Raw genomic sequence first — 21,225 nt, forward strand, 5'->3', positions numbered from 1 at the left:
CATTTTACTGCCCCCTACCCCTCACCTAAATTATTCCCTCTGATCTTTCCCCTTCCTCCTTCCTTCACAAACTGCTTCAAAGATCCTTTCCCAATAGGTTCCTATTAAACACCATCACAGAACAAACTGCCTCCTTTGCTCACCAAATAAACTGCTTTCAATAAGCCTCTCCCAACCCCCTAAACAAATAACATCTTGTAATCTATCTCATTCTAAAATATTGCTTTTTATAACCTCCAACAACTGGCTCCCTTTTTCCTCTTGAAGAAATAAACTCAATGACCCTTCTTATTTGGGCATTGAGCTACCTCAGTGAAACTATAAAATACACACATACGTGCACACACACACACACACACAACTTCCCAAACGAAGATAACCTAATGCAACCTTTTGCTTTCCCTTTCTCCAAGAAAGAAAACTTTCACGAAGTATGTAAGTACCCACTTGTGTCTTTCGAAGATTTTTTTCCCCAGTGAAACAAGCTAAGGAGAAATACAGTAAAGCATTCCAAGGCCAAACACATTCTACTGTTTATTACACATATTACATTCTTAAATAAAAATGCGTCACATAACATTTTTTGCATAGATATCTTACAATATACCAATTTAAAAAAGAATTATGAAACAGACCAGTAACAAAAATAAATTTTTTCTTCATTAATAATTTTGTAACATTAACATACCACCATCATATAATACAAATAATAGTTTTAAATCTTAAGACTTTTGTACAGCAAAAAAACTTGACAAAGTAATATATTTATATATATATATAAAAAGCTTAAAAAAAATAAAATGTCAAAAAAAGGCATAACCGAGGGCTATAAGACTGGGTACTTCTGTGATATATTATAAATACCAGAGAAGGCCTGAGAGAATGTGACGGGGGGAGGCGGGGAAGGAGGGGGGCTGGGAGTAGGTCTCTCCAAACACACTTGTTAGACACATCTGGCAAAAAGAAAATGTATAGTGCAAAAATAAATTTATTCAAGCAACTGTTAAGAGGATAATAGAGATTTGAAAGAAAAGTTGCGGTGACTGGGAAGTTGTGTGGGAGTAGGAAGTGGGAGAAGGAGCTTGATGTGGGGGCGGGCGGGGGCTTGTGGAAAGGAAGGGGAGGCTTCAAAAACATTAGACATTTATTTTTGCCTCTGTGTTAGCAAGGAGATCTTGGCCATTAACAGGTGTATTTTTCCTCCCTGGAATGAAGCAGAAGTGAAAGATAAGGAAATTAAACTAAGTCTGGGTTTAGATAGGAAATGCATGCTGCGAAGAAAAAACAAAAAGGTTGAGAACCAGCCCATAAGCCCCAAAGCCTTCAGGACCTAGGTTTGCAGAAATCATTCTGCTTCCAGTCCAAAGGCCTAGGTTTAAAACATCCCCTCCGCCCACCCCCAACCCCTCCCCGCTATGTGGAACTCCCAGTGTGGTTTCGATATACTGGCAATTATAAGCATCCATCCCCCCCAAAAGATATTAGGCACTGGTGGCTACTCCTCCGAAACGTCAGTAGCCTGTTTTCCTTCCGTGAAGGTACGACAGGTACATATGCACATGTCTAGGTGCGAGCATATATACCACCCTCATTATGCTGACGTGGGGTCCATCTTATGGCAGTAGACAGAAGCTGGACTCACAGCAAGTTACGATTCCAAAGCTCACAGTTGAAAAAAAAATTGTATAAACAGTCCCCAACAAAGAATGTATTAACCTTCCCTCATGACCACTGAGAGGGAGCCCTGTTTGAAAAGAATATCTTGTTTGGGATATTTGTGAAGTGATGGCCCAGGATTTCTCTCTCTGTTTTTGACACCTGTTTCCCGAGGACTTTAATGTTAAATGCAAAACACCTGAAGAATACAGTACTATATTGGAAGGATGCACATAAGAAAGTTAATTGCAGCTTTATTTTTCCCTTTTCTGGGATCTATTAGGAACCAACAGAGGAGATTTAAGAGTGTTAAAAGCAAGAAAAAACCCTGAAGCCTCAGGCAGTTCGTCATGGGAGGTCACGTTATTTACAAGAAGTTTATGCTTCCTTTCACACGTTTCTGCTGTTCCATCTCAAGTATTCCCAAAGATCCTCATTGAGGAAAGTAGGCCATCAAAGGGACATCGATGTATACTCAGGATAGGCCCTCTAGTTTTCAAACTGAGATACCACCATGTTCACCGAAATTTAATCCAGACACCCAGAATTTGAGTCCTCCCCTCCTGCCCCTCAACTCTTGCGCTTGGCAGGCGGCCATTTCCCCAAAATGCAAAGGAAAGCTTCCAGGAATAAATTTCAATCAGGTTCTACTTACTGAATGTTCATTTTGGCAATGTTCTGGGTACAAAATTGCAGCCAGAAATGCTGGCCCTCCTGATTTCAAAAAAATTACAATAAACTAAAAAATGAATCTGATTTTTGTAGTTAAACGTATTGCATCTTTATCTTACTTTGCCTACCTTCTTCCTGCTCCTAAAAGCAACTCATGCAAAAGAGAAGACAAAAGCACTTCCCACTTTTTATTTAACATTTTATGAAGTGACTTCCATAAAGGAAATCATTTCGAACCGTCAGAACTAGTCACTGGGTTTTGTTCTTGCAACTTGAGTTTCTTTTGGCTTTGCCATAAAATGCAGGAATGAAGGCAAGAGGCAATGTTCCGAATGCACTGGAAGAGCCATCCGAAAGCCCCCATTTCTTTCCCCTTTAATGCAAATAGACATGGATAATCTGGAAAGCTTATCCCAAATAAAATCTTTACAAAATCTTCTCTGAAGCCAGAGAAGATTTTTTAAAACTAGGATTCGGTTCTGCTAATCAGGCATGAGGTTGGCTGTCCTTTTACCCTGTTATCATCAGGCAATCAAAGATGTACAAAGGGCACAAGAGGTGCAGGTGGAGAGGAGATGGCGTCGAGAGAAGAGGATATTTGAAGGGCTTTGCAAGGGAAAGCACACAGAGAGGAGGAAATGGTCACCATGAAGTTCATTTTGGGGTCTCCAATATTTTTACAAAAATGCAGCTTTGTCATGGAATCTGAACATCTCTTTTTCTGGACATAATACTCATTACCACCAGGCACTGAGCTGAGCCATTAACCATGGGTGGGGCAGGAGGCCAGTAGCTAGGAGCAGCATTCTAATTTCAGGTTTCCATGTCTATGACTTACAGCCATGTGGTAGGAGAAAGAAGTATAATTTGAAATTGAAAAAAAAAAAAAAATTGTCAGTGGCTTAGAAACTCTTTTTCTACATGTCCAACTCTGAACCCTGGATAAAAGCATGCTTGTTAGGACACCACCAGAAACACCAGAACCAGTTTTTCCTTTCAAACTTGGGATCCCCTGGAGTGTTAGGAGATAACAATTGAAATGAGAAAGGGTTTAATGTGTTTCAAATGTCCATTAATGCACTGTTTTAAATACCAGTCCTCTTGGGAGCAAAACGTCTTCAGGTTATTTCTTGGAAAACCTGGTTGCTTTAGAGGCTCTTAGCAACCATCTCTGCCACTGCAGAGGTGACGGGCATGTTATTACAAATTCATTTCCAAATGATCAGGACTGGTCATCATTCACGGGTGTCAACTGGGCTAAAGAAGAACAGTTTCAAAGCCATCCACGTAGCACCCACCGAATTCTTAGGCCAATTCTCACAGTCAACAAATGACTCTGAAGCAAGCAAGCACCACCATTGAGTGTCAATGCACCCTGCTCCAAGAAAGGTCAGGAGCAGATTACAAAGGACCTCACTGATACAAAAGAGAGAGAAATTACTGAACATTTCAGACACTGATGAGGACCAAAGGGCCTTTGTTCTGCCACATTCAAATGAGACCACAGATGACAATAGGGAGCAAACAAGCAATGATTACTCTTTTGCATTTTTTAAACTTTCTTTTTAATAGAGCCTTGCATTGGTCAGTTCGAAAATTAAATTAAGTATTATAAACCCTTAATAATAGCATTTCGAGAGGCAAGAGCAGCTCCAGCTTGGGAGAGAACATTTGCAAATCATGGTGGCCATGGCTTAATGCCATCACTGGCGTGTGCGTGCAATCATGCTGGAGGCTGCTACATAAAGGAAAAGAAAGGAATCAACAGAATTCAGGGTGTCTAAAAGTTTCATCTAGTGCACTGACTGGAGGCGCTACAGTTTAATACAGCTGAGGTTCAAGGTCCCTCACACATCCTTCATCCAGGAAGGATGTACCACACATTCAAATATAATCCCATGGTATGCCCTGATGGACTGGCCACAAAATGCACTCAAATGCAGTAGAGAACTACGAGATTGTCAGCAAGCAGTGCTCCAGAAATTGTTTTTAAGTCATGTCTAGTTTAAAATCTTTGGAATAAAACTGATTTTTTTTAATACCCTCCAACTAACATACATTTAATTGCCTCCGGCAAATGGACAGATTTTGTGTGTGTGTGTGTGTGTGTGTGTGTGTGTGTGTTAACGGGTGTTTTTTCTTTTTTTTTTTGTTTTGTATTATTTTCTGTTTGTTTTTTTTTTGTTTTTTGTTTTTTTTTTGTTTTTTGTTTTTTTGTTTTTTTGTTTTTGGTCTAAATAGAAAAAATGAAAAGGAGAAAGTAAATTGTTAGGGCCAGACCTCGAAATGCCCCAAGTGTCCAATTGGCAGCTACAGCATTTGTGAGGAGGTTCCTTTGCCCTCAGACGAGTAGTTTCAACATTTCAGTGAAAACAAAGGTTGCAGAAAGCTGAAAACCCAGATCTTGAAGGTTGCTGTCATATATGTGTTTGTGTTTCTTATATTATTATTTCCTTTTGACTTCAGTTTTGCATCCCAAATATGTATGGGGTGGCATTTTAACAGTCAATGAGTCAAACAGTCAAAGGAGGACAGGAGGGGAGCCAGCTGGTAGGAGGGAGCAGCAACCGTGTGTGGACCAAGCGCCATTTTGTTTTATAGACGTGTCTTGAAGGGATGGTCCCAGAATATACAAAATATACAATCTGTCCTAATAACCACCCCGCTTGCTTGCATAGGCCATTTGATGGTCCTAAAGGCAGTCTTTGGAGTTGAGGCCAGTGCCAGCTAGCTAGGAATGCGGGTAGAGACCAGTATTGGATGTGTGTGTGTGTGTGGTATGACTGTAGACTCCTTTGGAGTCAGCTTGCAGTAAATGTGAGGCCTCTGTTAATCCTGGGGGTTGTCGGTCACAAGTCATGGTGGGCCTAGCCAAAAAGAAAGAAAGAAAGAAAGAAACGTGTCTCTCCTTTTAGACAGCCCATGAGAGAGACACCTCAACCTTTTCCTTAAAGGTCAACCCTTCACTCCCACAATGGCATTTTGAATTGTGTATTGTAACAAGTCGGGGAATAGGAGCTCAGTGGGCATGAGAGAGAAGATAGGATGATCTTTTGTGAAGCCACTAGACTTGGGAGGCATCCTCAGCTTTCCCCACTCCTGGAAAGAGTGATATTTTTGGCTTTTTGTCAAGTCATAAACCAGAGTTAAATTAAATATGCAGCTGCCCTCTGAGACTAGCGACATCTATGCTGTAACTGGTTATAGGGTAGCAATGACACACAGCACAACGGTTGATCACTATGAGCTGAGGTCATCATGCCTCAAGGAGGATGAGAGAACTGTGATGTCCCATCTGATTGGCTGCTTCGAGAGCTGGACATCCAGGTGCCGAGAGAGTCCTGGAGAGGTTTAGTCCATGGAGAAAAGATAAAACATTTAAGCTTCCAAATAAGCTTTTCAAGTTTTCGTTAGCAAAAACGGAGAGATTAAAAAGAAAAAATCTAGCACTGGCAATAAGGTGAGGCTCAAGGGATATACTGTGATTTATCATCAAGGACTTTATTCTCTTGGCCACTTTGCAGTCATGCTAGAAGTTTCCAGAATCCCTAGTGCATATGGTGTGCAAGAGTCAAAAAGTAAGAAAAGAAAACTCCTCCCTTGAGAGTGAAGTCTACAGAAATGCAGGCCAGAAAGGTATAAGGTGTTATTCCAGAGTCTGCCGCCGCTAAGGCCGTTGGGATCGACGCGAAAGATCTCAATAGTACTAAGAAGAACCAAAACCAGTCAACAGTTCTGTGAGGAAGTCTGACGCACGGAATAGTAGGACTTTTCACACACAAAGGACAAATAAACCAAGAGTTAATTTTGGCTACCAAACTGCAATTTGGTTTTCTAGGTCATTTTCCCCCAACTATTTAAAAAGAAACATTAGTGCTACACATATGCGACTTTAAGATGCTGGATTCTCCTATCAAGTTGCACTGAGAAGCAAGTTAAATAAGCCCCTCGGACTGCTGTCCACCTGCAGAGACGTCACATCCATTTTCTTTGATTTCCATTGGCAACAGCGGGAAATAATTCCAATAGTGCTGAAGTAAGCAGCCAGTCTGCCTTGCTGAGTTCACCTGGTTTCCTTCTTCATCTTCTTCCATCTGGCTAGGGCAAGGCATAAAGAATAGACGTATACATTTTAAATATAGTTGAGTGCATGACAGTGTGTATGTGTGTGGGTCTGTGAGAGTGTGTGTGTGTGTGTGTGTGTACAGAGGTTTATAAGTGAGAACTTTCTTCTGCGAGGCAATGGGTCCCCGTCTGAAGTCCAGCCCCCTGCCTCATGGCGTGCCCGTTTCCTTTAGACACTAGCGGATGCCACGGCAACTCTGGCCTTTCGGTTTTTTAGATATGTCTCTTCATGTGGAGGGCAAGATGGTCAGACCTGGAAAAACACCTAGGAGATATAAACAACAAGGATATTAGAGAGCTCCCAGCAAACAGCGTGACTTGCATCACTCCTTAGGAAATGATTTCCCTTACTTTAAACAGACAGTGCACATGCATTGAGGACATAGGGCCATGTGTTGGGAAGGTAAGTTTAAGGGGCAGAATGCTTGGGTTTAAATCCCATCTCTTCCAATAGCTGTGGGACTCTGAGCACATTAACCTCTCTGTACTTTAATTCCTCCTCAGTAGAGTGGGGATAATTACAGCCTTTATCTCATAGGTGGGTTGTGAGGATTAAATGAGATGATCCATGCAAGGTACTTAGAATACTGCCTGGCACATTGTAGGATCTCAGTGCATGTTAACTGTTAGGATCATAATTGTGATTATTAAAGAAGAAAAGAATGGGAAAGTGCTTTTGAAACCCGTGTCATGCCTGCATACTGTAAATATAATAAAGAATAATTAGTCTGTATCATCAAAGGGTAGAACTCTAAAATTTCAACACCCAGATTTCAATCCTAAGCTTTACAATGAAAGCCTAGAAATACTACTTGTGATACTACTTATAGGCTTATCAGACACTCTATATTCAAGTCACAAAGAAAAAAAAAAAGAATGAAGAAGGGTGCTCACAGTTACTGAGTATGTTACAATATGTAGGCACTGAGCTAAGGGTTTTCCCAATATCACACCATCCTCGCCAATCCTCCATCTCCATCGTAGGTATTCTCACCCTTTGTGTGTGTGTGTTGGGGATGGAAGGGAGGGAGGTGAAGGAAACTGAGGCTAAGGTGTTTCTTGGAACCTAAGGCCCATAATTGAGTGTCTTCTTCATGTCAGAGTGGATCCAGTGGTCATCTTCTTTCCTCCTTCCTCTAACACCAGCTAGTTGATATTCTCTTGGGTAGAAACCCTTCTGCATTCTCATTTGTGTGAGGCTGAAGTTGTGGCCACAGTATCTTCTTAAGCAACAGTCATGTGACCTGTAAAGGTCAATGAGAACCAGCCCTGGGACAACTGCTGAAATTATTGGAAGAGAGAAGCTCTCTTTCCACTGGGATCCTGGAGTGACTGGGGTCTATACTGCCATTGTGGGAAAGAGTTGGCTTGAGAATGAAGTCAACAGAGAAAAAACGGATCTGGGGGATAGAAAGAGTCCTGATGATAATATCAGAGAAGCTGGATCCAACGAAGCCTAAAGACAAATCTAATTCTGCTCTTCTCAGTTACCTGAGCTCATAAATACCCTTGGAGGCTCACTGCAGTCTAAGTCAGGTTTCTGTATGTTTTAACGAACAGTATGGGTGTTTCCAAATCCCCGTAGGCTTCAATCTCAGGTTCTGAATGAAATCTCAGTGAAGTCAGCCTACATGACAGCAGTCATTCTGAACTCTGAGTGTATGCTTTCCCCCTGGATCATTCGCCTAAAACTAGCTGCTTTCTTACCTATGAGAAAGTTCCCAGGCTCCCTGAAGCCTGAGACACCCCTACAGTCCAAAACTCCTGTCAGAATGTTAGCAAGCTACACTGTTCAGGTTAGCAGGGTTTCCTGTTCAGGGCAGGATTTCCCTATGTTTGTTCATTCTTAAAACAAACAAAAAATATCCACCCTTTCCCTTGACTGCAACATTCTCCACACCCCCTGTTTGTGTCCATTCCTTAAATAGGTACATGTGTAGGATAGAACTCCAAGGGAATGAGGTGAAATGGGACAAGGGTAAAACGAAAACCACATAAAAATGGGAAAAGTACAACAGAAAACAATCTAATCCAGTAACATGCTGCATAATAACAATTCCAATTATACCCACGTACTTCCAGCCCTGACTTTGTATGAGGAAGGTATTTAAATAATCCCTTAGAGATGCCTCTAAAGGGGGTTTGGTTTGCTATAAAAGAGTGTCACTAAGTTTTCTTTAAAAACTAGTACTCTGTGTCACTGGTACACAGAAAAATCAATACAGCCTGCAGGGAATTTAGCATCTAACTGGCATAATTCTGTCTTGTCCCGAGGGTACAACTCAGTATTGCCCACTGTCTGTTCTCTTTCCCTCCCTCCCTTTCTTCCTCCCTGCCTTCCTTCTTCCTTCTTTTTCTCTCTTTTCCTCCTTCTTTCATCCCAACAACCTGGAGAAAGAAGATCCAAGTTGGGACATTGTGTTTCTAGATATTTCTTTTTTAAATGTAACATCCTTATAAGATCCCTATAAAGAAGGTACCATTCTTATTCCCACTACCAGATGAAATATTCATCAGAAAGAGGATTTGTTTTTTTTTTTTTTTTTTTTTTTTTGAGACACAGTCTCACTCTGTCGCCCGGGCTGGAGTACAGTGGCCGGATCTCAGCTCACTGCAAGCTCCGCCTCCCGGGTTTACGTCATTCTCCTGCCTCAGCCTCCCGAGTAGCTGGGACTACCGGCACCCGCCACCTCGCCCGGCTAGTTTTTTGTATTTTTCTGGTAGAGACGGGGTTTCACTGTGTTAGCCAGGATGGTCTCGATCTCCTGGCCTCGTGATCTGCCCGTCTCGGCCTCCCAAAGTGCTGGGATTACAGGCTTGAGCCACCGCGCCCGGCCCAGAAAGAGGATTTGAACACAGGTAGTCTGACGCCAGAGCCCACACTCTCAGTCACATCTGCTTAACTACACTGAGAAGAAGAGAGGACTGGGCTGTCAGTTTAAGGAGCTTCTGGTAGGCAGACTAATGCTCCCTCCAAAATGTCTACACCTCATGCCCAGACACTGGGACTATGTGTGGTTACATGATAAAGAATTAAAGCTGTGGACGGAATTAATTTATGAATCAGCTGACATTAAATAGGGAGATTATTCTGGACTGTCTGGGTGGGCTCAATGCTGTCACAAGGGTTCTTAAAAGTGGGAGAAGGAATTGAAAGAGAGAACCAGAGAGATGTTAGCACGAGAAGGACTCAATAGCTTTAATGATGGAGGAATGGCATCATGAGCCAAGGAATGTGGGCAGCTTCTAGAAGTTGGAAAAAGGAAAGGAAATGGATACTCCCCTAGAGCCTCCAGAAAAAAAATGCAGCTCTACCAAAATCTTTAGTTTAGCCCGGTGAGACCTTTGTTGGACTTCTAACCTAGAAGTTTCTAACCTACAGAAATATAAGATCATAAACTTGAAAAGTAAATAAACCTGATACTAAATTTGTGGCAAGTGGTCAAGGCAGCAACTAGAAAATTAATCCTGAGGTTAAGTTGGTCAGGCCTGAGGAGGATGTACCTGTGAGAAGCAACAACACAGACACCCAGAAGCCTGCCTGTCCAAGAGAAACGCAGGGATTTGAGACGGTAAGGAGTGAAGAGAGGGCCTGGCAGTGGGACACCCTTTTCCTTTCCTCTCTATATCCTAGGAACGCTCGGGAAATTAGTATTTTTAACACAGAGCTTTATTTGAAAGAACCATTCAGTAACGTATGTGCTCAGCTTTGTTCCTGCCTTTACCAATTACTGGGTATTTCGCAATATATGTATAAACATCTCCCTTTATCCTTCAAATTCAGGGAAAAAAAAGTGGAAAAAAGAAAACCAAATCTTTAACATGGTAGGAAATGTAACTGCACCCCTACTGAATCAAATGAGCATCATTATTTGTTCAAATTCCCAAAAAATGTATGATGCTTAGGATTAGACCAGGTCCCTTACTATTGAGGTTTTTATTTAAATTCAATACCCCAGTAAGGTACGTAGTCATGATTAATTTATACTTATTAATTTATACTTACTGAATTCCACAAAAGATAAACTTGGCATGTAGAAGTGCAGAATCAAATAGTTTTAAGGGTAATATATCCCTAGAGAATATTCATAACTTTACAGCAGCCAAATAACCTTAAATAAGAAGGTCCTTAATGATTGAAATTTGTACATAATGGAGAACTAGTCAACCCCACAGTCACTTTTCTTGTTTATGAAAAAGGCACTCTAGGCCGGGTGTGGTGGCTCGCACCTGTAATCCTAGCACTTTGGGAGGCCGAGATGGGTGGATCACCTGAGGTCAGGAGTTCAAGACCAGCCTGACCAACATGGCAAAACTCTGTCTCTATTAAAAATACAAAATGAGCCAGGCGTGCTGGCGGGTACCTGTAATCCCAGCTTTTCAGGAGGCTGAGGCAGGAGAATTGCTTGAACCCTGGAGGCAGAGGCTGCAGTGAGCCGAGATCACACCACTGCACTCCAGCCTAGGTGACAAAGCAAGACTCTGTCTCAAATTAAAAAAAAAGAAAAAGAAAAAAGGCAAACTAAAGTCACACAGGGATTAAGTCAACAGCAGTCTCCTAGGTGACCAAGGGGCTAAGGTATGGGCTGGTATTTCTTACCACTTATAAGTGGGCTGACATAAAGATCAAAATGCACCCTCTAAACTGCCCAAGATCTGGAATGTACTATGCTAGTAGCGTTCTCCCTGGATTATAACTGCACTGAGTCAGTCGATAGAATGAGGGCCTGCATGTTACCACTGATGGAAACTGAGCCCTGTTTATCACCATCGGCAGCCTCCAACTCTGTGGGCTGAAAAACCACTTATCCCTCTAGCCACTGGTCACTCAGGGGGGGCTGCACTGTCTAGTCAGATGGTGAAGAAATGACACTACTGCTGTGCTTTCTTTCCTAACCCAAACCTGAAGCCAGAAGTCACAAAACCCAGTGTCTGTAAGGCCGGGTAGACAAAGTAAGTGTCGTGGGTCAACTGTAAGAAACACTGTGCTCTTGGGCTACCTGCTTCCACTTCCAATAAGGCATGGATACAAAGAAGTATAGCTCTTCTTGTAAGAAGAAACAACAGAAAGCGGGACAATACTTGGCAATCGATGGCTTGCCTTTGAGTTGTGGAGCCACAGGGAGTGGTTTGAACAGTGGAAAAATAGTCATCACATGGCTATGGCAAATGGGTAATGACTGCTCTTCAGCTCCAGCCAATTACAGGCACATGGGAATGTGAGCCCACTGTGGCCAGATCTGATTTTTCCAGACAAAGCAAGAAATACAAACTTTTTTGTGTGACATTTCACGATTTTAAATGTTGGCCAAAAAAAAAAAAAAAAAAAAAAAAACACCACCAAACCAAAAACGTCATGAATTTTTAAAACTACCCTATAGGCAAAATAAAAGCATACGTTAGATTTGGTACATGCTTAAGGAAAGGAAGTCTAAACCCTATTTAGCTTCTAAATAGGGCAGTGTGATTGTTCAAATTTTAAGAGATAAGAGGCGGTGCACTCATATATACTGCGGTACCAATAGGATGCCATGTCCTGCCAAGGGCTACAGATGCCCTCTGTTTCTGAAGGTAAACATCTTCTAAGGAATGCCAACTCCCGGTCACTCCAGGCTTTCCTTTCATCTGCTTTGGGACCACTCCAATTCCCCATGTCGTCTCCCAGACCTGGCTATTCTTAGCACAGTCACCGCAATTGAAACGCCAAGGTGCTGCCTGTCATGAGACACTAATGAGAATACAAACTCTCATTTCTGATGTTGTCAAAAATGCACTATTGGCCTGTGTCACAGGACGCTGATCTACTCAATCTCCCACAAACACCATGTCGCAGAATTTGTACCATCTGCTCAGCAAATTTCTAGCTCCAGAAACTGTACTGATTTTGATGAAGAAAACAAAGCAAAAGACTAACGAAATCACCCAACTCTGACATCTCTTTCAATGAAATAACCAATCGATTTGGAATATTTCTCCACGTAAATCATACAAAAGACCGGATTAAATCCAAATATATCAGTTGCTAAAAGGTTGTAAATGTCTCAATAAGTCAGTTGATTTGAAGAGTGGAATACTACCTTTGGCAATTTCCCCGTAAGAACTCTTTGTCCACATCCAAGAATTATGGCAACCCATAATGCTCACAATCTCCAAGTAACAGCCTCCACACCCTTCAGAGCGGGGCGACTTGTGTGTACATGCTACCATCACACTCCGACCACTCACACTCTGACCACTCACAAAGCATTCATCTTGGTCCCAGTTGATAGAACAGAACACTCTCCTTCAAAAGACTATGGACAGATAGTCACCATCTGCAGGGCTTCTTTATTAGCCAGAGTGAGAGACGCACAAAGCAGAGAAACTTGAGATGGAAATAGAAGGAAGATGGGGAATAAGGAGAAACTCTGCTGGAGCATACTGTGTAGAAGACAGCTGCTGATTCATGTAAATACAGGAGGACTTCTAGGTAATGGACGGAAATGAAACAATGACTTGTATTCTTGGGTAGCAGAACAGAGTTCCAAGGGAATGGGAGACAATAACTGCATGAAGTATGCTTCCTCAGCCCTGGGGTGGGAGGTTATCTCTGGGCTCCAGGAGGCATAGGGTCTTTATTTAGTACTTAGAGAATGAAGATAAGAGGAAAATAGCTTCCCAGGAAGAAGGAAAAAAAAAAAAAAAAAAAAAAAGGAAAAACATAACTGCTCCTTTATAAGCATCCTAAGGGAGCACTAAGCCAGCGTGACCAGTCTGGACACCCCTTCCCTATTCACCAAACAAACACTACTACAGAGGAAGGCCTGGTGAGCGGGGAGGTGTGGGACACAGGGACTGGGGGAGGCAGGATGCAAAGGCGATCGCATTTCCTCCCAAGAAAAGCCAGGCCCCTGCTGCCATCCTGCAAGCTGGGGAACCCTGAGGCTTTCAGGGGCTTTTATCGTATTAGAAGCATTTTTCTCATCATAACGGAGACCTTTAGTATTGCATTAAAAAGATGGTTAATTTTCTTAAGCTTCCTTTTAAACACAGAAATAGGATTAGAAGGATAACACGCTCAGATGCAAGCCCATTATTTGATTATGTCTAAACCTAATCCTGCCTTCACCTTGGCCTGCAGAGTCTCCATTTTGGGGTTTATTGGTTGATAATGCCAGGGCTGTCAGATACTATTACTTGGGTAGTATCTGTTGCTACGCGCGCTTTCTTCTACTATCAAATGCAGAAGGCTTAAAATTGAATTACAGGAGAAGTTCTCAAAGCCTCGTCATTTTTTGAACCCTTGAACCTATTTTTAAGGAAGAAAGAATGATCTGGGCCCCAAAGAATGGGAACTCTCTTCAGTACAATTCGTTTCCAATAATGGTTCAGAGAAAAGTCTTACAGTGATAGGAACCCTAACCTTCCTTCCATTAAACAAGCTTTCTACTCTTTCTTATTACTATAGATGAGGGAAAGTGGTATTGAGGTTGATACAAAGATCAGAAGTCCCTACAGGTGACCATTCTCTGTCTCACTACTTTTCATATTATACTGAAGTTATCTGTCACATCTTGTTGATACCCAGTGACTAACACCATTTCCGGCTTAAAGCTAGTGTTCAGTAAACACTTGTGTAACTGAACTAAGAATTCACACCACCTCTTAATTTCATGCAAGAGGGCACCCCCTATTCTCACTGGTCCTCCCATGGAGAAGTAAAAGGCATTACCAGGTCCAAATGTCTGTGAGTCAGACCTGTGATAACTCCAAGCACATGGGTGCAGCTCATCCTCCAACCCACTTCCCCAATGTCCCCTCCCTAGCCCATCAGCTTCTACTTCTCTTTACCTGTCGCAGTGGTTGCATTTGAAGGGCTTTGCACCTGTGTGTTTCCTGTAGTGCCTCGTGAGCTCATCGCTTCGTGCAAAACGCCACTCGCATCCCTCCCATGAGCACTTGTAAGGCTTCTCACCTGCAAGCAGAGATGGAAGGACCATGGTCAGCAGCAGGAACAAAAGGGATTACACCCAACCAGCCTGTGCTGCCTGCTGGTCAGGCTTGGGAAAGGGCTGTTTAAATCATTCCTGAAAGACTAGATTTCCTAACACAGTATACCACAGTTTTTTGGTTTTTCTGTTTTTCTCCCAAGTCTCCTGGTGTTTTGTTTTTTGTTTTCTTTGTTGTTAACCTTCAAAAGTGGTTTCACCAGATCCTCAAATCTGGAGCTGTCATTTCAGTTCCCAGAGTCAGAGCATTTCCTTTGACTGGTGAAGGATCAATTTTTATTTATTTTCTATTCCCCGGAGCACTTTCACCCCCACAGTCCAGGCAGAAAGGAAATGTGCTATTTTCATCTGAACCACAAATGCTTCTAATTCTATTTTTCTCCAGAACCTACAGTCATTTGCCATTTCAGGCTTTTTAGTCTTCTCCCTCCCCTTCCCTCCTACCACAAGCTGCAGCCAGGTAGCTGACTGACAAAGCAAACAGCTTAAGTCTCCCAGAGCCACTGTTCCTTCCAGTAAATGTGATGGATGGACAATGAGGAGAAAGGTCTACGATTTGAGAGTAAAACAAAAATCACTTGACAATCCCTGGCATTTATGGAAAATACTATCACAAAAGTCTGAGTTAGGAAACTCATAGCTTAACAACTGCAGAGTGTTCTTATTAGAAAATAATATATATTATTGTAAAATATTTTAAAAATCAATTTGGAGAGCAAGGTTTTAGCCACGGGGAAGCTGCTTATAAGCATGAAATTCAAACACTTGTGCTCAAGTGACCTTTTCACACAGTAAATACAGATGGAAGGATATGTAAGAGAAAGTACATGACTTTGCCTTAGACCTTTTTTTAACTCATCACGTCTGTCACCAAACATGACAAATATTTACCCTTCCAACTGTATGGTGGACTGGTTCTAATTAAAAAGAAAAATGATCTTTGGAAACCTGTGAAATCATGAAGCTGAGTTACTGAGCCCTGTCACTGAGAGGCAGGTTAGTACATGGTTAACAGCTTTGAAGCAAACTTCCTAGGCTCAGCTTCTAGTCCTATCCTTAATTGTCTGACCTTGGGCAGGTTAATAAACCTCTGTGTGTCTCTGTTTTCTTAGAGATAATAATAATAGGTACCTCAAAGGGTTTAGAGAAGATAAATCAACACACATGCATATTATATATTAATTAGAACAACGTCTGGCATATGTAAGAGTCATATAACTAATAAACATGAAAAACTGCCAAACTCAAAATTTCAGGATACCTAGGTGCCAAAGTACTATGGCGTCCCATTATTTCCACAGTTTTAAAAGCTAAATCTTTACTAGGCAGCCCTGAAGGAGACATTACCCAGGTACTATACTTGACCTACTTTCTTCTTTCCACCTTTCCCCTTCCCTTTAAACCTGACTACAAAGCATTCACAATTCTTTATTTGTATCACCTAGAATCAAACCAAACATGCTTGAAAATTTTATTTCATTAAATTGGTGCCCTAGTGAGCCACTGCTCTGTCAGACCCACAGAGAAGAGGAACGAGAAACACAGGCATTTCTTTTAAAGGGAACCAAGAGGACATGAAGGAGGGCTGGAGGCACAGGAGGAAACCCATTCAGTTTCGGAAACCAGGAAAAAAAGAGGACGAATCACTGAGCAGTGTTAAAAGTTCACCTTCTGGCTCCTTTAAGCCAAAAGTTTAGAAAAGATGTGCTAGCTGAAGGAAGGGTAGCCAAGTGGAGGTGCCACATAAACTCTGGAATCAGCATACTTGGGATCTTGCTGCGTTCGTTCCAGACTCTAGAACTCAGTATATTTGTCTGTTAAACGAGGGTGAGCTTATTAATAAACCCATGTTTATAGCGAGGTTTCAATCAGTTGTGTGTAAGAGACGTTTGTTCAGCCTTGCATGCAGTCAGTACTCAGTTCCTGTCTCAACTCCCTTTCCTCCGCCTGTGTTCACAGAGGTTACTAGGAAGACAAGCCTGAAACTGCTGTCAATAAAGGCCTTCAGAGCTCATGGCTCCAGAAAGCCAAGTCTAGAGACATTCTGGGTACCTGACATATTAGAAACAGAGAGTCTTTTAAGTATTTTCTCATTATATTGACGGAGAATGAATCCAAAACAGGGAGTGTTCTTTAGGACTGCTCTGAATGAGTGGGACACAGAAGGGGAAGTACGAGATCCCGGCACCCTGCAGGAGAGACATGTCAGCATCGTGCATTTAACCACTAGGCTCTGTTATCTCAAGGGGAAATCTGGCACAAACCAAAAAAGGAGAATGAGGCATCTAAGACTTCAGAAATTCAAAGTGCCCTCCGCCCATGAAGGCCTTCAAATGTAATTAAAATTGGAGGTTCCTGGAACCTTGGGGACCAAATACACCCCAAATGCAATGAGGCACCTAGGAAATTCCATGAAATTCTACAGCAACAACCAGAGACATCTAGTCCCCCGAATCAATCCCATAATCGAACTGACTTGTCTATCACAGGCAACCACATTCTGAAGGGCACAGGAAGGGCAGATAAAATGAAGAAGACTGAAGTGGATGTCTTTGGGCATTTTTTCCCATTTCAACCGTTTGCTTTTCCCCTTGCTGAATTCCTTTCACTAGTTTCCTTTCGACAAATAATATCAAGGATGTAATTATTTTCCAGAAAATGATTAGACTCTTAGTTACTTCCCAGTACAAACCAACTCTCCAACCCAGGAGCTATTTCAGCATCCTCGTGGCTGTGTCCACTATTGAGAAACTGCAGATAGCTTGACTTAGCTCTGAATCTTATCACCTGACATTGTTTCCTGCTTGCGGCAAACACTACTCAGAATAATACCGAGGACAGGCTCCTTTGTGCCCTGATATTTTAGCCATGTTACTATTATAGTGATTTATCAAGCTATTTTTCCACCATCTGGCTAGTTTACTGACAAGTTGCCATTCCTGCAAATACTAATAAAAAAATTTAAAATAATCAAGAACGCCCAATGAAGGAGCAGTGCCTGAAGGCAGAACTCAGAAATCAGAGAGGCAGAAAAAATACAAAGAATTGGGAATATGACTTTATATTTAGGGCACAGGAATTGTGGAGTTAGACTGGCCTTGTTTCCAGGTTCTATACCCACCTCTACAAACCAATTCCTACTGGAAAGGCAGGTCAGGGAAATTCTTCTGTTAATATTTTCAGCATGGCCAAGACTGCATCTCCCTGAACACCAACAGCCACAGCTTGATCTTGGGGGATGGACATACCTCTAGCCATGATACATTTGTTTTCATCCTTAAAAGCCTACCTGAAGATTTCTGCTCATTTCATCAAAGGCTGAATTTCTTTCTTTACAAAAAGAAAAAAGAAAGGCTTTGTGAGAGAGAGGAAAACTGCACGTCAGTGGTACTGGAGCAGGTTTCATGCAAGATCAGCTCTTCTATTTTACTCTCCCTTCTTTCCTTCCTCCACTCCAGATACTTCTCCTGGGTATAAAACAAAAACTGTCATGGCCTTGCACAACACTATGCTGTATCACACTTGGAATGAGGCACACTGTTCAGCTCACTGCAACTCTAGAGTGAACAAAAATGCCCAAGAGTGGTCTATGTGAGACAGACAGATGGAAGAGAGACTTAAAAACCCAGGACTCCAGTACAGGAAGGGCATGTGAGTAAAGGCGAAGACACCTCCCACAGCTCACAATGCTGGAGGCAGAGGACACCCTCAGGACCTCCTAAATGTCAGGGTGAATATCAAGAACCACTTTCCCTGTCGGGCAAAAACCCTAGGATGCAGCAACCCTAGGATACTTGTTTCCCTGGGGGAGTACATGCCACCTCAGAGGTACGTCTCATCAGGTAAAAACAGACTTATAGCCAGATGAGGGCTTGTAAGGGGAGGTACGGGTGCTTGAGAAACAGGACTGACATTTAGAGAGGTTAAATCATGTCAAGAACTTGCGTTCTCCCACAAAATTTATCTGAAATGAAATGCGGTCTAAACCAGTGTGGCATTTTGTTAGTTTCTTACAGGGTCACTCTCCCTATATCGTGATCATCAAAATTGACTGATCAAAAAACACTGCCATAAATACTTTTTGAGCATGCATCTATGACATATGTAGGCTTAGTCATGAATCATACAGATGTACTAATATCCTATTAGGATATTATAAAATATATATTCAATAGACCAATTAAAAATGAGAATAAATCAAATATAGATAGAAGTCATACATATTTCTTCTTGCCTTCAAAAAGACTGTGTTGCACAACCCTACTTTTGGCCACTGCCCTGTACGAGAAATAAAAATAGCTTTTCTCTCAGCCCCACCATCTCACTGGTCTTAGGGCTTCCATTCATGGCTCCTACAGTCTATTCAACTTATAGCAGTCAAAGCAATCCTTTGAAAATGTAAATCAGAGCATGAGTGACTCTTACAGGGGGCCTTAGTCTATATATTTCCATATAAATGGTTTCTTTGACATCCACTGGATTTTATGCATTTAAAAACATTATTCTGCAAAGGGTTCCACAGGTTTTGCCAGACTGTCAAAGACATTCACCCAAAAAAGGTTAAGATGAAATTAAAGTGTAAATGTTTCAATGGCTTTCTATCGTTCTCAGAAAAAAAGTCAAAAGCCAGGCAAGGCTATACAGTACAGCCTACATGATCGGGCTCCTGGCTACCTCTCCAATATCATCTCCTACGCTCCCCTCCCTGATTCACCACATGGCTGCCCTGCCTGCAGGCTCCCACCTTGAGGCCTTTGCACTGGCTCCTTGCTCTGCCTGGAACACTTGCTCCCTCACTTCATTCAGGTCTCTGCCTGAATGTCTCCTCCTCTTAGAGAACTTCCTTCACTATCCTCTGTAAAACAACAGATTCTGTCACTTTCTCCATAGCACTTAATTACTTTGAAACGAAATTGCATATTGTTTGAGTGTATTATAGTCTGTTTCCCCTCCACAGCATAAGCTTCATGCAGACATCCATTTTGTTCACTGTGATACCAACAGCGCTAAAGCAGTGCTTGGCTCAATCCTATCCAATACATTAAGTGAATTTAACAAAGCATCCTGCTTCGCAACAAAAACCTGAGTACACCTAGAGGGGCAGAACAGCCTGTGTGATTTCCAATCCCTTACTTTCTAGGTATTCAATCGTTTAAGAGTGGAAATGTTTGCTTGGTTGCTTAAATCTGACATCCTTCTTTGACAAGGACTAAAATGTGGTAAGTTTTCCTTTACTATCAAATATCACTTCTACTTCTTCCCAATCTTCGCCAGCCTGAAAGATGAGGATCCTGAAAACTTCCTATAACCTAATCTCACACATAGGAACCTAGTCTCCTGAGCAATATCCCCTCTGGGAAGCAAACGGAGTCATTTTATGAAACTCATTTGTAATGTTTATCTCTGAAGATGTATTTGAGACAGCATGATATGTCAAACGTACTGTGCTATAAATTTGCCTTTAAGATAGAGAGTATACCATAAAATATGAACACATGGCAGAATCTTGCACTCAAGGTTTAAAATCTATTGAAAATAAACTCAGTAATACAAATTTTCTGTGTTCATTTCCTGATCTACAAAATTTCAAATTCTTAATCCAAGTTACAAAGAGATTAGGATTTTGACATGCCTAGATTTCTGTTAAGACTAATTTTACCTGTTTCCTTTTATTTATTTATTTTTTAATGTGGTTCTAGACATTTAGGTATATCAAGGTCCTAGTCTCTTGAGGACTTGGATTAAGAATTTGGAAACTCTGCAGATCAGGAAATGGAAAAGAAAACCGGAAAGGAGGAATACTTTGCAGCGGGTTTACATGGCTGCCTAGTACATCTAGAAGAAATCAGCGAAGACCCATCAATTGCTTTCACATCACACTCAGTCGCACTAGAGAATTTAAGCAAGCTGGAGAATAAAGACATTGTAGAGAAAGTGTCACTAAGCTTTCTTAGCACTGCAAACAGAGTAACCGGTAAACTTCACTCCATAGCTTGTCAATATCTTCTCAAGTTGTAGCTTCTCAAGGTGTAGCTGCTGCAACTAAAAAATACCCATGCTAAGTCAATTGGAAAATTGTCTCAGAGCCCCTCTTAGATTCCAGCCGGATCTTAAATATTTTTTTTCAAGGTTTTTTTGCGTATCTGATTGATGGAAAATAAAACAAGGGCTTTCTTTTCTAGAATTCCCAAAACATTTATAATAGCTACAACATAAAACAAAACGTACACTCATTGATGATCCATGTGGCTTTTTCATTCATCCATTACTTCCTTACCCAAAGGTCGGGTCCAAGTACCTGAGTTTACACAGTGAACCAGTCACTTTACAGAGCATGCAAACATTTGCCCTATTTGTTTTCATTCTTTTTTTTTGAGACGGAGTCTCTCTCTGTCGCCCAGGCTGGAGTGCAGTGGCGCGATCTCGGCTCACTGCAAGCTCCGCCTCCCGGGTTCACGTCATTCTCCTGCCTCAGCCTCCCGAGTAGCTGGGACTAGAGGTACCCGCCACCATGCCTGGCTAACTTTTTTGTATTTTTAGGAGAGACGGGGTTTCACCGTGTTAACAAGGATGGTCTCGATCTCCTGACCTCGTGATCACCAGCCTCGCCATCCCAAAGTGCTGGGATTACAGGTGTGAGCCACCATGCCCGGCCTGTTTTTATTCTTGGAACAACTGAAAACCAGTAACTGGGCCTGGGTTAGGTTTATTCCTCACTATCTTAAAATGTTTATTCAAAAATCTGTAATCCAAAATTTAAACCATATCCTCAACGAGGTACAGC

At 41.8% G+C, this 21,225-nt stretch overlaps 1 protein-coding gene across 4 annotated transcripts in view; it reads right to left on the minus strand.

The window, feature by feature from the left end:
• Positions 1–508: 508 nt before the first annotated feature.
• The window catches only part of KLF7 (Kruppel like factor 7), a 91,895-nt gene continuing 71,178 nt past the window's right edge, over positions 509–21,225 (minus strand). For all 4 annotated transcript variants that reach the window (XM_031651482.1, XM_009182889.4, XM_003907865.5 and 1 more), the window contains 2 exons: positions 14,284–14,407; positions 509–6,718 (listed from right to left, as the gene is read on the minus strand). In XM_031651482.1, the coding sequence (XP_031507342.1) occupies positions 6,667–6,718; positions 14,284–14,407 (176 nt within the window). In that variant the 3' untranslated portion in view covers positions 509–6,666. The remainder of the gene's footprint in view (positions 6,719–14,283; positions 14,408–21,225) is intronic.

This window comes from Papio anubis, chromosome 10, assembly GCF_008728515.1.
Source record: "Papio anubis isolate 15944 chromosome 10, Panubis1.0, whole genome shotgun sequence".
Lineage (NCBI taxonomy): Eukaryota > Metazoa > Chordata > Mammalia > Primates > Cercopithecidae > Papio > Papio anubis.